At 47.8% G+C, this 13,892-nt stretch overlaps 1 protein-coding gene across 14 annotated transcripts in view; it reads right to left on the reverse strand.

Annotated features, from left to right (window-relative positions):
• Window positions 1-4,852: 4,852 nt before the first annotated feature.
• Window positions 4,853-13,892, reverse strand: part of Dlgap4 (DLG associated protein 4) — a 189,908-nt gene continuing 180,868 nt past the window's right edge. For 12 of the 14 annotated variants that reach the window (XM_048810991.1, XM_048810992.1, XM_048810990.1 and 9 more), the window contains 3 exons: window positions 8,405-8,496; window positions 7,407-7,562; window positions 4,853-6,591 (listed from right to left, as the gene is read on the reverse strand). In XM_048810991.1, the coding sequence (XP_048666948.1) occupies window positions 6,373-6,591; window positions 7,407-7,562; window positions 8,405-8,496 (467 nt within the window). In that variant the 3' untranslated portion in view covers window positions 4,853-6,372. Of the gene's footprint in view, window positions 6,603-7,335; window positions 7,563-8,404; window positions 8,497-13,892 lie in introns of all 14 variants that reach the window. The other 2 variants (XM_048810995.1, XM_048810994.1) reach the window with 2 other exon arrangements.

A 13,892-nucleotide genomic window follows, 5' to 3' on the forward strand; every position in this document is an offset into this window, starting at 1 on the left:
GCCCAGCCCCAGCCCCAGCCCCAGCCCCAGCCCTGTTCCCCAGATTTAATAATTTGCTACAGCAGCTCACAAGCTCTTGGAACTCAGGAACACAGATTGCTTACTGTTGTAGGGTCATTTTAAAGAGTAGACTCAGGACAGCCAAGAGGAGACAGACGCACGGAGCAGGGTGTTGGGGGATAGGGCACCCCTCTCCAGCTGGCCACGTCCAGAACCATGTCCTCACCAGCCCAGGAGCACTCCAGATTCTGCCATGTCTTGTGGAGGCTTCCGTGCAGAGGGCTGGATGATTAAGTGGAGCTGAGGGCCCACCCTGTGATCATGTCTTGGTGGTTTGGTGACCAGTTTCTGCCCTGGAAATGTCCATCACCCCCATCTCACTAGTATACATACAAATAATGACTCTGGAGATTCTGTGGAGCTCGGAGCTGTGTGCAAGGAACATTTCTTTTTTTTGTATCACGATAATGCACGGGGATATAGTTGGGTTTTGCGTACTGGTGCCTTCCGAAGTCATTTATCATCTTAATAGTTCTTCTCTAGATACCTAAGGACTTTCTATATGGAAAATTGTGTTTATCTACTACTATAGTTTTATTTCTTAATTTCTGATCTGGATGCCATTTATTTGTCTATGCTTATTAATTTTTTATTTTAATTTTTTTAAAAAAATTGTAATATTGGGGCTGGGGTTGTGGCTCAGCGGTAGAGCGCAGGCCCAGCATAAGCGAGGCCCTGGGTTCGATCCTCAGCACCACATCAAAATAAATAAATAAAACAAAGGTCTTGTGTTCAACTACAACTAAAAAAATAAATATTTTTTAAAAAATTGTAGTACCAATTATTTCCTTGCCTGATTGACTTGGCCAGAACCTCCTAACTGTGTATCTATACTACTGGAGGTTCTGGCCAAGACAATCAGGCAAGGAAATAATTGGTACTACAATTTAAAAAAAAATATCTATTTTTTAGTTGTAGTTGGACACAAGACCTTGTAGAAGTGGTGAGGAGGCCCTCTGGGCCTTGCTCCTGATCTTAGGGGGAAGCCTCAGACTTTTACCAGTGCAGTGAGCACTCTGAAGCTTTTTTTGCTGCCCTATATAGCTTGAGGAAATTCTGTTCCATTCCTACTTGGCTGGCTGTTTTTTATCATGAGTGGGTAGGTGAGGTTTTGTCATATATTTTTGTCACGCTTTTTCAGTATCCGGATGTCTTTAGTCTCTTGATCTGGAAGTGTGTCTTAGCTCTTCTTTCTCTTTCTTGACACATATTTGGAGAGCCCAGGCCTGTTAATTTGTGCTCACTTGATTAGCTTCAGGTTTTTTTTTTTTTTTTTTTTTTTTTTTTTTTGAGGGGGACACACTCTCACTATGTTGCTCAGGCTGGTCTCTAGCTCCTGGGCTTGAGGTCCTCTGGAGGAGCTGGGATTACAGGTGCGCCCTTCTGGGCTCCTGATTTTACATTTTTTTATAGGGATACAACCGCCGTGTGGGGTGCCCTTCTCAGTGCTTCACCCCGGAGACTTGTAGTAGCTGTTGTCCTCATTGTAGGCGATACTAACTTTGTTTTGGTGCTGTGGACTGAACCCAGAGCATCTACCACTGAGTTATATCCTCAGGCTGTGGATTTAAATGTAGGAGTTGTCAGTCTAGCCAGAAAAGTACCTGAGGGTCCCCAATGGTCCTTTTTATTTTCTATTTTGAGATAGGGTCTTGCTAAATTGTGGAGGCTGGCCTTCAATTTGTGATCCTCCTGCCTCACCCTCCTGAGTAGCTGGGATTACAGTGTGCACCACTGTGCAGGCAAGTGATATTAACTTTGACCACCTTGTTCAGGCAGTGTCTGCCTACAGAAAGTTACTACTAACCCCCTTTGTAATGAACATTTTTATTACCAAATAATTTACTGGGAGTTATTTTGACACTGTGAATATTCTGTTCTTCTTCAAACTTTCACCCATTCCTTTTTTTTTAATGTTGATGGAACTTTATTTAATTTATCTATTTATTTATTTATAAGTGGTGCTGAGAATTGAACCCAGAGTCTCACACATGCTAGGCAAGTGCCCCATTACTTTTTATTTTTGGTACTGGGGCTAGAACCCAGGGCTTCATGCATGTTAAGCAAGCGCTCCACCCTTGAGCCACACCCCAGCCTTCAACCATTTGTACTTTTTTTGGGGGGGGGGCACTGGGAATTGAACTCAGGGGCACTCAACCACTAAGCCACATCCCCAGCCCTATTTTTGTATTTTATTTAGAGACAGGGTCTCACTGAGTTGCTTAGCACCTCACTTTTGCTGAGGCTGGCTTTGAACTCAAGATCCTCTTGTCTCAGTCTCCTGAGCCATTGTGATTACAGGTGTGCGCCACCTGGGCAACCCCGCGGGCGTTCTGAAAGGCTTCTCCTGGCTGCCACATGGAAGGGGCTGGAGTGGCAGTGGAGACAGGATGGTTTGCAGCATCAGCCAGACACTGCCACTGTTGGAACCAGCCCAGACGCTGCAGCGACAGCCTTCACCTGCATGAGCCATGCATGTTGGGGAGCAATGACTCTGTCCTGCTGTTCTTAAGGTCCCTGAGCCCAGTGCTGATCCTGGCGGGGGTGAGGTCTCTGCAGGACTCTGGGGATTTGCAGTCTTCGGGGAGCTTGGGGTTCTAGAGAGGAAAGCTGGGCTCCTTGCTCTCAGGTGCGCAGCCCTGTGTGGGGGTTCTAGGGACTCATGGGTGGCTTATGGCCTCCTGTTCCCATGGGCCCCTTTCCTGGCCATCTTGTAGCCTTCCAGGGGTGCTTCCTGCCTCTGCCTGGGCTCCCCTCTGTCCTGGCAGAGGAAACACTGAAGCCACAAGGACTCTTTCCCAGCTTCTCTGGGAAGCTGCTCTTAGGCTTTCCCAAGGTGACACATCTTCCTAGTGGAAGAGTGTGCCATCTGTGGAGGGTGGGACATCATCTAAGTCATAATCTTGTCAAAACTATTTACTCTGAATCTAGTCAAAAGAAAATATAATAAATCCAAATTATGCAACATTCTATGAGATGCTTGGCTACTTTAACATATAATTATCAGGAAAACAAAAAGGCAGGGAAATTTTTTTGATTCAAATACTAGAGAAACATGGTAACCAAAATGAGCGAACCTTAACTGGACCCTTGATGGACAGGGAAAAGCCCTAGGGAGCATTACGCGGGCACCTGGAGCTTGGCACTTTAGGTGACATTAGTGCCTGGGCTCTGATGCTCTCCTGGGTAAGGGAGGCCCTGTCTGGAACATTCTTCTGTGGAATTTGAGAGTGATAATGGTAGGATTGCCAGGCATGAAACGTCTTCATTCTTGGCAGTTGCACAACATGTTTTGGTGCCACTCTGCCAGGAGGGCCAGGAGCAGAGGCCCAGATTCTGCATGTTGCTCCTCATCAGCTGGTGCTTCTGATATGGGCAGCAGGGTCCTTCCTGGGCCTCTGGCTGTAGCAGAAACCCTCAGTTTCTGAAGAGCTAAGGGCCACCCTAGGCCCTCCAGGCCCACAGGGGCAGCTGGGCTGCTACCTGCTGGTGGCCTTGAAGCCCAGCTTGATTCCTCACCTGCCTTCACTCACGGCTGGCTGCTGGGACCCTCTTCACTCACCTTGAGCTCACCCTGGTTGGTCTCAGGGCAGGAGTAGGTCTGGGAAGGCACAAGCTCCAGGAGTTCATCAGAGCCTCCCATGGTCACTGACACTCAGCCACCACTACCAGACACTGGGAGCCAGGAATGAGGGCAAGCTGCTCTGAGCACAGGGGGCTGGCTACAGGGTTGGGTGGGCTCACGGGGTTGGCTGGTGACGGGATAGGCAGTACGGACAAAGCTCTTTCTTGGGAAAGGGAGACCTGTGGTCACTGGTAGCCTGGTTTGGCTGGACCGAGAGGAAATGGTGACTGTGGTTCCACAGTCTGGCCTGAGGGCTTTCTAAAGGCACTTTCTTTTTTTTTAAATAATTTTTTAGTTTTTGGCGGACACAACATCTTTATTTGTATGTGGTGCTGAGGATCGAACCGGGGCCGCACGCATGCCAGGCGAGCGCGCTACCGCTTGAGCCACATCCCCAGCCCTCTAAAGGCACTTTCTCTCCCTCAGTTGGTAGGCAGGGTTGGCCCCTACCATGCCTTCTGCCTGGAATGCACTTTCTTACCCCCAAAGCTGCTCAGTTCCCCATCTTCTGGTGGGGACCAGAATGCTCCTGCCCAACCTGGAGGAACCAGCTCCGGGTTCCCGCAGCCTCCTTCCACAGCATACCCTTCCCTGTTGTAGACTTGAACTCATCACTGAGTTTTTTTTTTGTTTTTTTTTTTCCGTGGTGCTGGGGATTAGAACCCAGGGCCTTGGGCATTCGAGGCAAGCACTCTACCAACTGAGCTATACCCCCAGAGCCACACTATTGGGGTCTTTCCTGCCCAGTGAGATTGTGTGGCCTGCACAGCACTGCACCTTTTAAAGGTGAGTCAGGCAGAGGCGGCGGCCAAGCTGACTCTCCGGCCCCGAGCTTGGCAAGTGTGTTGGTACACGTGCTGCCCGGGGGAAGCGGCACTGGGCACTGGGCACTGGGCAGCCTGTCCTGGAAGATGTGCAGAGTCGGATCCGAGGCCAGCCCGCGGGGCTCTGTAGGAGCAGCTCCTCAGGGAGCCTTTTCCTCACAGGCAGCTGCAGGGCAAATGCTGCACACTCCTTCCCAGGCCAGACAAGCGATTCGCCTTTTCACCCAGGATCAGAGAGCTGGCGCAAGGCAGTCGGAACTGCGGCCTGTCTGCTTCCTGGGGCGTCTACTGCCACTCCCCTCCCCCAGCCTGGCCCACGAACTGCAATAACACCTCGAGCCGGTACACATTACCTCATTTATTCTCACAACATGCCTGTGAGGTAGGGAGGGGCAGGGACTGTCCCCATTTTACAGAGGAGGAAGTTGAGGCACACAGAGGTCAAGTGACTTGCCCAAGGTCACAGACGGCGGCCAAGCTGGATTGGGGCCCCAGAGCAGGCCCTTGGTTCACCCAGGGGTACCCCCTGCAGCACGCGCCGGACAAGAGGATGTCTCCAATGCCCTGGAGTTGTATGCCCAGTACCGAGCAGCCCCTGGCATGCCCAGTGCCCCGCTGCCCTTGCCTGGCCTGCCCCACCCCGCCCTGTAGGCCCGGGCCTCTGCAGCTCAGGGCTCCTGACACCCGGGAGAAGGGATGGGGCAGGGAGAGGGAGGATTGGGTTAAAAAAACAGAACGGACGGAAAACTCAAGAGGCTGGGCTGGCGGGGGTGGGTGGGTGGGACAAAAAAAAAAGGGGGGGGGCTGCTTACACACAAGGTCTATATTTTTTACACACACTTGTACACACACCTAGATATAGTACATGTAAAAATATATGCTATTCACACACCCGCCTCCTGCCAGGTGCCCCGAGAGCCGGTGGTGGCGCAGGTGGCAGGTGGGCAGAGGGCGTTGTTAAATATACACTCTAAGGTCTATGTGCATATGTACACATACGTACAGACACCGCCACCTGCCCTTGGGCACTGGACACAGGCGCGGCCAAGGACAGCCAGCCCTGGAAGCCACTCTGAGTCCTAAATTTTCTTTTGCTGAAGGAAGAAGGGGCTGGAGAGAAGGGAAAGACTGGAGTCTGGACGCGTAACCATGGCCGTGCCTCATTCCCCCAGAGACCAGCGCGTTCCTCATCTGCTCAGAGGCAAGTCCTGTCCGACGTCCCTGGGGCAGCGGGAGGCCCTCCGCCTGTGCGTGCGTGCGTGAGTGCGTGCGTGGGAGACTGTGTGTGAGCACTTGGTGGGGGCGGGGAGCCGTCCGGCTCTCTGCTCTCCCGGCCTCGACCCCAGAGGTGGAGACGCAGAAGCCGCTGGCCATGGTGGTGTCCCCTGTGTGAGCTCTGAAGGGAAAAGAAAAATGTAAGAATGAAAAATCCAAGGTCAGCGCAGGGTAGCTGGGAAAAGGAGGGACATGGCAGGTGCCCAAGGCTGCCCTTGGACGGTCGTCGTCTTGTAAACAAGCTAGTTTAAGTTCTCATTAGATAGAACAAGTAAAAAGACCGCAGTCTGAGGCTGGGCCGGGAGTTGCCGAAGTCCACCTGTCCAGTCCACCACGGCCAGCGGGAGGGAAGGGAGTTTTTAGCTTTGTTGAATTTGTGTGTGTGAAGTCTTCATAACCTAAAGCTGGGAGGGACCCAAAAAAGCCAAATCGTGAGCCCTTGTATGCGTCAATTTGAAAGTTGGCTCAGGGTCTCTAAAGAGAATAACCATACTAAAGGTTGAGAAAATTTTGTTCCATTCTCATTAAGATTTTTTTTGTGTTTTTTAAACACTTTAAAATTGTTTCCTTCCTTCTTTCTTTATGGTCTCAGAGCCTGGTCTGGGCCTCAGGGACATAAATTTCGATGCTGTCTGCGCTCTCTGTGGCCGAGTTCTGCCGCACGGAAGCTGCCCGCTTGGCTGCCAGAAGTCTCTTGCGGGCCTCCTGACGCTGCTTGTCTCCTGCGTCTGAGGCCTTGTCGCGGCTCACTGCTGGCTTGGATTTGGCTGGCTTCTTTGGGACCGGAGGGGGTGGTTTCTTCTCTTCCTTTAGTAAGACAGTGAGGAGGGAACAAAAATAAAATAAAGGTGCCACGTTTTGTGTGGCGCTGCCCCCAACTAAATGCCGCAGCTGGATCTCCCACCCCAGCCTCCCTGCACTGGGCACAGCAACACACCTGGAATCAGGAAGCCACAAGAAGCAATGATAGTGGGAGTAGCACAAGGCAGAGGAGCAAAAAGCAAGCCAGAATCCTAGAATGTTCTAGCAGTAAAGGACAGACAGGTCACCTGTTCCCACCCTGCTCTGAGCCACTGGGAGCCTGAGGCTCAGGCAGGAACCAGCCTAAGTCCTCCAGTCAGAGACAGGCCTCCGACTCCCTGGTCACACTCTGCATGCTCTCCTGGGGATCAGAACTTACAGGGGCCACGGCCCAACACAGCAGGTCCTACTGATTTACAAAAGGAAGCGTGAGCCTCAGGGAAGAGGCTGTTGCCACAGGAGGGGGAACAGGTCCAGACCCCAGCACTCCTGGTAGTAAGGCCCCAGGAGAAGGGACCTTTGGCTGATTGCAAAGTTCCAACAGCCACGTCTCCAGTGCTGTGGCACGGCCACATCTCTCCCAGGACTCCCCTTCTCTGAACATGCAGGGCAGGCTGGCATGCTTCAGGGGCAGCCTCAACTACACAGAGCGAGCAGCAGGCTGGACAAGTGCCAAGCATGGACCCCGGCAGTGATGGACGTGAGCCCCAGCTCAAGACGACACGGAGAAGGGAGCCAAGCAGCACTGACCGATGTGGGCAGCGTTATTGTCGACCAGGAATTTGTCCCTGGACTTCCCCTCCGCACTGCTCCATGCTCACCTTCCTCTTCTCGGGGGTCTCCACCAGCTGCCAGCTGTTGGCCTTGAGGTGGTAGAGTTCATCAAACTTCATGCTGATGTCCTCGATGGACAGCTGTAGCAGGTCCCAGAACCCTGCCAGGTCCTGGGCTGTTGGACGTGGGTTGGCATCAGGGTTCTGTGGGGCAGAAGGTGATCAGTGGGTGGGCAAGGCAGAAGCTTGTCCTCCTGCCCACACATGGTCCCTTGGCCCTGCCAGTCCTAGAGGGGCTTTTGAGTCTAGTCCTGCTCCCTGGTTCCCAGTGCCTGTGTCAGTAGCTGGGTGAGTAAACAGAGCCAGCTTCATGTTGGTGTCAGCCCCAGAGGCAGGTGGGCCCTTGGAAGGAGGAAACTGGTTAATCACAAGAACAGGCCTGGCCCACGCCTGTGGACCGAGGCTGTCATCACCACCGCAGGACCACGTGAGGAAGGTACTCATTTCCTCATGGATGCCGCAGACCCAGGGGTTCTCATTTTACAGGGAAGAAACACTCTTGACTGGGGTCTGCCAGTGAGGTGGGGACACGCTGGACTCACTCCAGGTACATTGATTACTGGACCCATGCTGTCTCCCTCCTGTCACTTTGTTCCATGAAAATACAACCTACAAGTGCCACAGGCCCCACTCCTGGAAGTCCTCCCTGCTGGTTCACCGCAGAGACTCACACAGGTCCTCCTGACAGGTGACCTGGAGAGGAGGCCCACTGAGGCTGGCGGGGGCGTTCCTTCAGTTCTTACCTTGCATGCTGTCTTGGGTATAGAGAGGACTACAGAGAAGTCGGTCAGTGCTGACCGACCAATGCTCACATGGCTGTTCTGACTCTGTGGTCAATGATCTTTCAGGAGCGCCACTCCTGGTTCTGTCCTGTGCTAGGCACGGGAATACACTGCGACCATCTTCCCAGTGCCATGAGGAAGCAGGACCTTCTCCATGCTATGGAGGTTACAGAGGCTGTGTGAAGGGACAAGAGTCACACTCACCAAGTTCTGCTCACAGAGGCCCCGGAACTGCTGGAATTTCTGGGACATCAGTAGCTGGGCGCTGCCCACAGCACTGAGGACTTTTCCTAAGACTGAGGGAAAAAGGGGGAAAAGCCAACTTAGGCAAGCACAGGGTTGCTGGGGTGGGTCAGGAACACATATATAAGTCAGTATCTGGCGATGGGTTGGATTTTCATTTATTTACACATTAATCCATTCTGAGAAAAATGCAAACAATATAGATAAAGTGAGCCCTGTTTCTTACTTCTTAAGGACATTTTATGGCAATAAATTTGGAAATTAAGCTTATATGAAAAAATTTTCAGAAAAATATAAATTGCCACCAAGGACTCAAAGAAATAGAAAATTTGACTTTTTTTTCCCTTCAGAAGTCAGAACTTGAACTCAGGGCTTTGTATTTGCTAGGCAACCACTTGACCACTGAATTACATACATCCCAGCCCATTTTTATTTCGAGACAGGGTTTTGCCAAGTTGCTCAGGCTAGCCTCCACCTTGTGATCCTCCAGCCTCAGCCTCCTAAGTCAGTGGGATTACAGGTATGTGCCACTGCTCCTGGCTAGACTACTAAGTGTATATATATATATATATATATATATATATATATATATATATATATATATATATATTTTTTTTTTTTTTTAAGTTGAAACAGAAGTTAAAAATTTTCCCCTCAAAAGAAACATGCTTGTTTGTCCTCAGTGTCTGGGTCAGTATTCAAGTGATGAATGAAGACAGCCAGTGCAGCCCTAGTGTGGTATGTGGTAGGTTCCTCGGGAGAAGGGACAGCCCTATCAGCGAGGTTTTTACATAACCTTCAAGGAACAGAAAATCCTACCTTACATATAGACTGCATGGAAAATAATATAACTTACTTCAGAAACGCTGTGGGCCGTCCAACATGCCAAGAACACTTTGATTATTAACATAAATATGAAAGCCTTCAATAAAACATAAGCAAATAGAATCCAACCAAAGAGTTTCAAAAATAAACATCCTAACCACTAACTGTTCAGCTCAAGAGCATGAAGTTGTTTTTTTAGTGTGACTTTCAGTTTTAAAGTCACAGCATAAAGACAGTATTATCCCCTCACCCCGCCAGGAGGCCCTGAAAAGCCAAGGACACAGAAGTCAAAACGCAGATTGTCTCCCCAAAGCTCAGGTGCGACGGAAGCGGAGGGCAGCTGTGCACAGGGACAGCTGTGGTCAGGCTCAGGTGAAGGCAGCAGGTTGGAGTGCTGCAAAGTAAGTGACACCAAGGAGAGAAGGAGGGTGAGCTCTGCCTCTTGTGGCTCTGTGGCAAGAAAAAGGCAAACGCCTGGGGTGGGCATCACCACCTGCCAGCCTCGGATGGTCCTGGTCCCTCTCCCACAGGAGCTACTTACAAGAGCACACTGAGGGAGGATGTGCCTCATTGTGCAGGTCGTAAGAAAAAGAACCAAAACAGGAGGGCAGCAGATGCCCTAGGAACTGTCAAAGCACAGAACGTTCACCAGAAAACTGGTGCCAGGAAATAGATAAAAACTGGGATATTTAGCTATGAATATGTAAAAGAGAGGTCTGAAGCTGAGACAGAGGTGCTTCAAAAAATGATGGATGATAGGACAGTGGAAGGCGATAAACAGGAGCTCTGCGGCACCAGAGTAAGAGAAACGCAGAGCCAGGGCCGCAGGCGGCACAAGGTTCACCCTGCAGAAAACTGACTGTTAAGATTGCACCTGGGCGCCTTTAAGAAACAGAAGCAGCAAATAAATATACTAGAAAGTACTATGAAAAAGAGAATGGGACTGTTGGGAGTGGTGGCACATGCCTGTAATCCCAGTGGCTTGGGAGGCTGAGATAGGAGGATCACAGTTCAAGGCCAGCCCCAAAAATAAAAAATAAAAAGGACTAGGAATGAAGTTCAGTGGTAAAGTGCCCCTAGGTTCCGTTCCCAGACCTCCCCCCACCAAAAAAAAAAAAAAAAGGAAAAAGAAAAAATATCGGGAGACATGGATGAGAAAGAATATGTATCTATCAACTGTACAAAAAGGGGAGAATAGAAAAAAATGGAAGAAATATTTGGAGAGATCATGGTTAAGAATTTTCTAGAAATGGTTAATAACACTAGTCCAAAGAGCTAGAAAGTCAAATGAATCCCAAACAAAAACTGTCTTATTCACAGCTGGGTGCGGGGGTACAAGCCTATCATCTCAGCACCTCGGGAGGCTGTGGCAGGAGGATTATGAGTTCAAAGCCAGCCTCAGCAGCAGCGAGGCACTAAGCACTAAATAAAATACAAAAAGGGCTGGGGATGTGGCTCAGTGGCCAAGTGCCCCTGAGTTCAGTCCCTGGAACCAAAAAAAAAAAAAAAAAAAAAAAAAGTTTCTGCTTCAAAGGACACTATGAAGAAAGTGAAAAGGCCACCCACAGAGGTTCTGAGAGGAGTGGAAGGGCCCAGGTAGGGTGCGAGGCCAGAGGATGGAACCCCTCTATGACATGGAAGCTGGCCGCCTAGGACTTGGGGTGGGGATGTTGGGAGGCCCTGTGTCTTCATTGAAGCAAAGCAGAAAAGTAGTGGTTAAGAGGCTGAGAGTGGAGCAGAAAAGACCCCTGGAAAGACACATGGTGTATTGTGTTGATCAGAGACACACTGAAACCTAAGGACACAGAAAGTTTACAAATAAGAAAACGGTATACCAGGTAAACACTAAAAAAAGAACACTGACAGAGCTCCAATATGTAAGTGGATTCTGAGCCAAAAACTCAGGTCCCTACATATTGGTCAAAGATTCCATTCACCAGGAAATTTAAAACATTTCTTCTTCCTTTTTTTTTTTTTTAAAAATTAACCCTTTACTTTCTTTTTTTCTTTAATTTTATGTGGTGCTGAGGATGGAACCCAGGGCCTCGAATGTGCTAGGTGAATGTGATATCACTGAGCCACAACCCCAACCCCTTAAAACATTTTTTAACTCCCAATTACTTAAATGGGGAAAAAATTGTTAACTCGTAAGTATCTAATAATATAACTTAAAAAATGTAAAGTGAAAAGTGAGAGACAGTAAGAAGCAGTGTCTACCACTGGAGCGAGGACACAACATACTTGTTTCAGTAGGTAACAGGTAAAGTGGCCCCCAAAGGATTTAGACTCAGAGAATACTTAATGAGCTTGATCCAAAGGATAAATTACAGAACTCTAAACACAATATCTATAAAATCTGCTTTATTCTCATAGAATGTGGGCCATTCATTAAAACTGAGAGCATGCTCAGCAATAAAGTATACAACACATTTTAAAGAACTTCGGTGGCCCATGCCTGTAATCCCAGTGACTCAAAGGCTGGGGCAGGAGGATCACAAGTTCAAGACCTCAGCAACTTAGGCCCTAAACAACTTGGAGAGGCCCTGTCTCAAAATAAAAAATAAAAAGGGTGGGGGATATGGCTCAATGGTAAAGTGCCCATGGGCTAAATCCCCCGCACTCCCCCACTCCAATAAAATAAAATAAAAAAGAACTGGCTAGCATACAGGAATGTTTTCAACATTCATACATCTAGGTCAGAAACCTGTAATGAAAATGTGATTAATAAATCTCCAAATGCATTAAAAACAAAAACATATATTTTTAAATAACCCACTGGTCAAAGAAAGTGCATATTTTAACTTGTCAGTGGCTAAAGTTGTACTTGGAGAGAAAGGCACAGGCTTCAAATCCTGTAAAAAAAGGACAGGCTGAAAAACAAATTGAGCATCGATGTGAGCTACTGGAAAAGAATGACACAATTAGTCCAAGGGGAGCAAATACTAGGGGACTAATAAAATTAACAAACTATACCAGATTGATCAAGATTCTTTAAAAAATGCAAATAAAAGTACTAGAATTCCAGGTGTGGTGGCACACCTATAATCCCAGTGACTCAGGAGATTGAGGCAGGAGGATTGCAAATTTAAGACCAGTCTGGGAAATTGAGCAAGATCCTGTCTCAAGTAAGAAATAAACAGGGCTAGGGATATCAGTGGTAGAGCCTCCCTGGGCTTAATTCCCAGTACTGAAAAAAATTTTTTTATTAGGGTACAGTTGCATGTGCCTGTAATCCCAGCGGCTCAAGAGGCTGAGGCAGGAGGACAGAGAGTTCAAAGCCAGCCTCAGCAACTTTGTGAGGCCCCCTAAGCAACTTAGTGAGAACCTGTCTCAAAATAAAACATAAAAAGGGCCGAGGGTGTGGCTCAAGGTTCAGCGCTTCTGGGTTCACTCCCTGTTATAAAAAAAATTTCTTAAGAGAACCAAAATTTATCAGAGTATCAAATTGAAAGTTTAGCACTAAAAAAATTTAGTAACTGTAATTAATGGAGCCAGGCAGAATGGCACAGGCTGTAATTCCACTGACTCAGGGGACTAAGCAGGAAGATTGCCAAGTTTGAGGCCAGCCTTAGTAATTTAGTGAGACCTGCCTCAAAATAAAGTGAAGAAGGCTGAGAAAGTCACTCAGTGGTAGAGCTCTTGCCTAGCATGCAGGAGGCCCTGGGCACAATCCAATACCATAAAAGGAGGAAAAAAATAATATAGCAGGTGGGTTTAACAGATTGGTACCAGGGATTGAACCCAGGGGCACTTAACTACTGAGTCATATCCCTAGCCCTTTTAAGTTTTTTGACACAGGGTCTCATTAAGTTGTTTAGGGCCTTGCTAAATAGCTGAGGCTGGTCTCAAATTTGCAATCCTTTTGCCCCAGCCTTCCAAATCATTGGAATTACAGGCGTGTGCCACCACGCCCAGCCAAAAATATTTTTTAAAATGAAAGAAAACCATGAATATTTAAAGATAAATACTAGAGGGAGTTCTTTAGGAAGAAGGAAAGTGATTCTAGATAGATGCATAGAAATTAAGAAAGGAGGAAAAAGTGAAATGTGGTTAAAGATAGGTAAATATTGATTATAATACTGACTGTAAAAATATTTATAATATAGACATATAGCAGCAGAAGTACAAAACACAGGAAAGGAATAAATAGGATCAAGGTGTTCTCATAATCTGGGGAGTGTTCAAAGTACAAATTTAGATTAGTCTTTTTGCAAAATCAAGGATGAAGCAAGTTGTAATCCCTACGGTGACTACTACAGGAATTCTAAAAACAAAGAGAAAGTGGAAAAGAAAGCATCAGGTGTGGTGCACACACCTGTAATCCCAGCAATTTGGGAGGCTGAGGCGGGAGGCTGAGGCAGGAGGCTCGAGAGTTCAAGGCCAGCCTCAGCAACCGAGCAAGGACCTAAGCAACTCAGAGAGATCCAGTATCTAAATAAAATATAAAATTTATCACATTACAAGATTAAAGAAAAGCCACATAATTATCTAAATAGATCCAGTAAAAACTCCAATTATATATATATGTAATGTGTGTATGTGCATGTATGTGTATATATATACATATATATGTATATATATATATATATATATATATATATATATATATATATATATATATATA

This window comes from Marmota marmota, unplaced genomic scaffold, assembly GCF_001458135.2.
Source record: "Marmota marmota marmota unplaced genomic scaffold, marMar, whole genome shotgun sequence".
Taxonomy (NCBI): domain Eukaryota; kingdom Metazoa; phylum Chordata; class Mammalia; order Rodentia; family Sciuridae; genus Marmota; species Marmota marmota.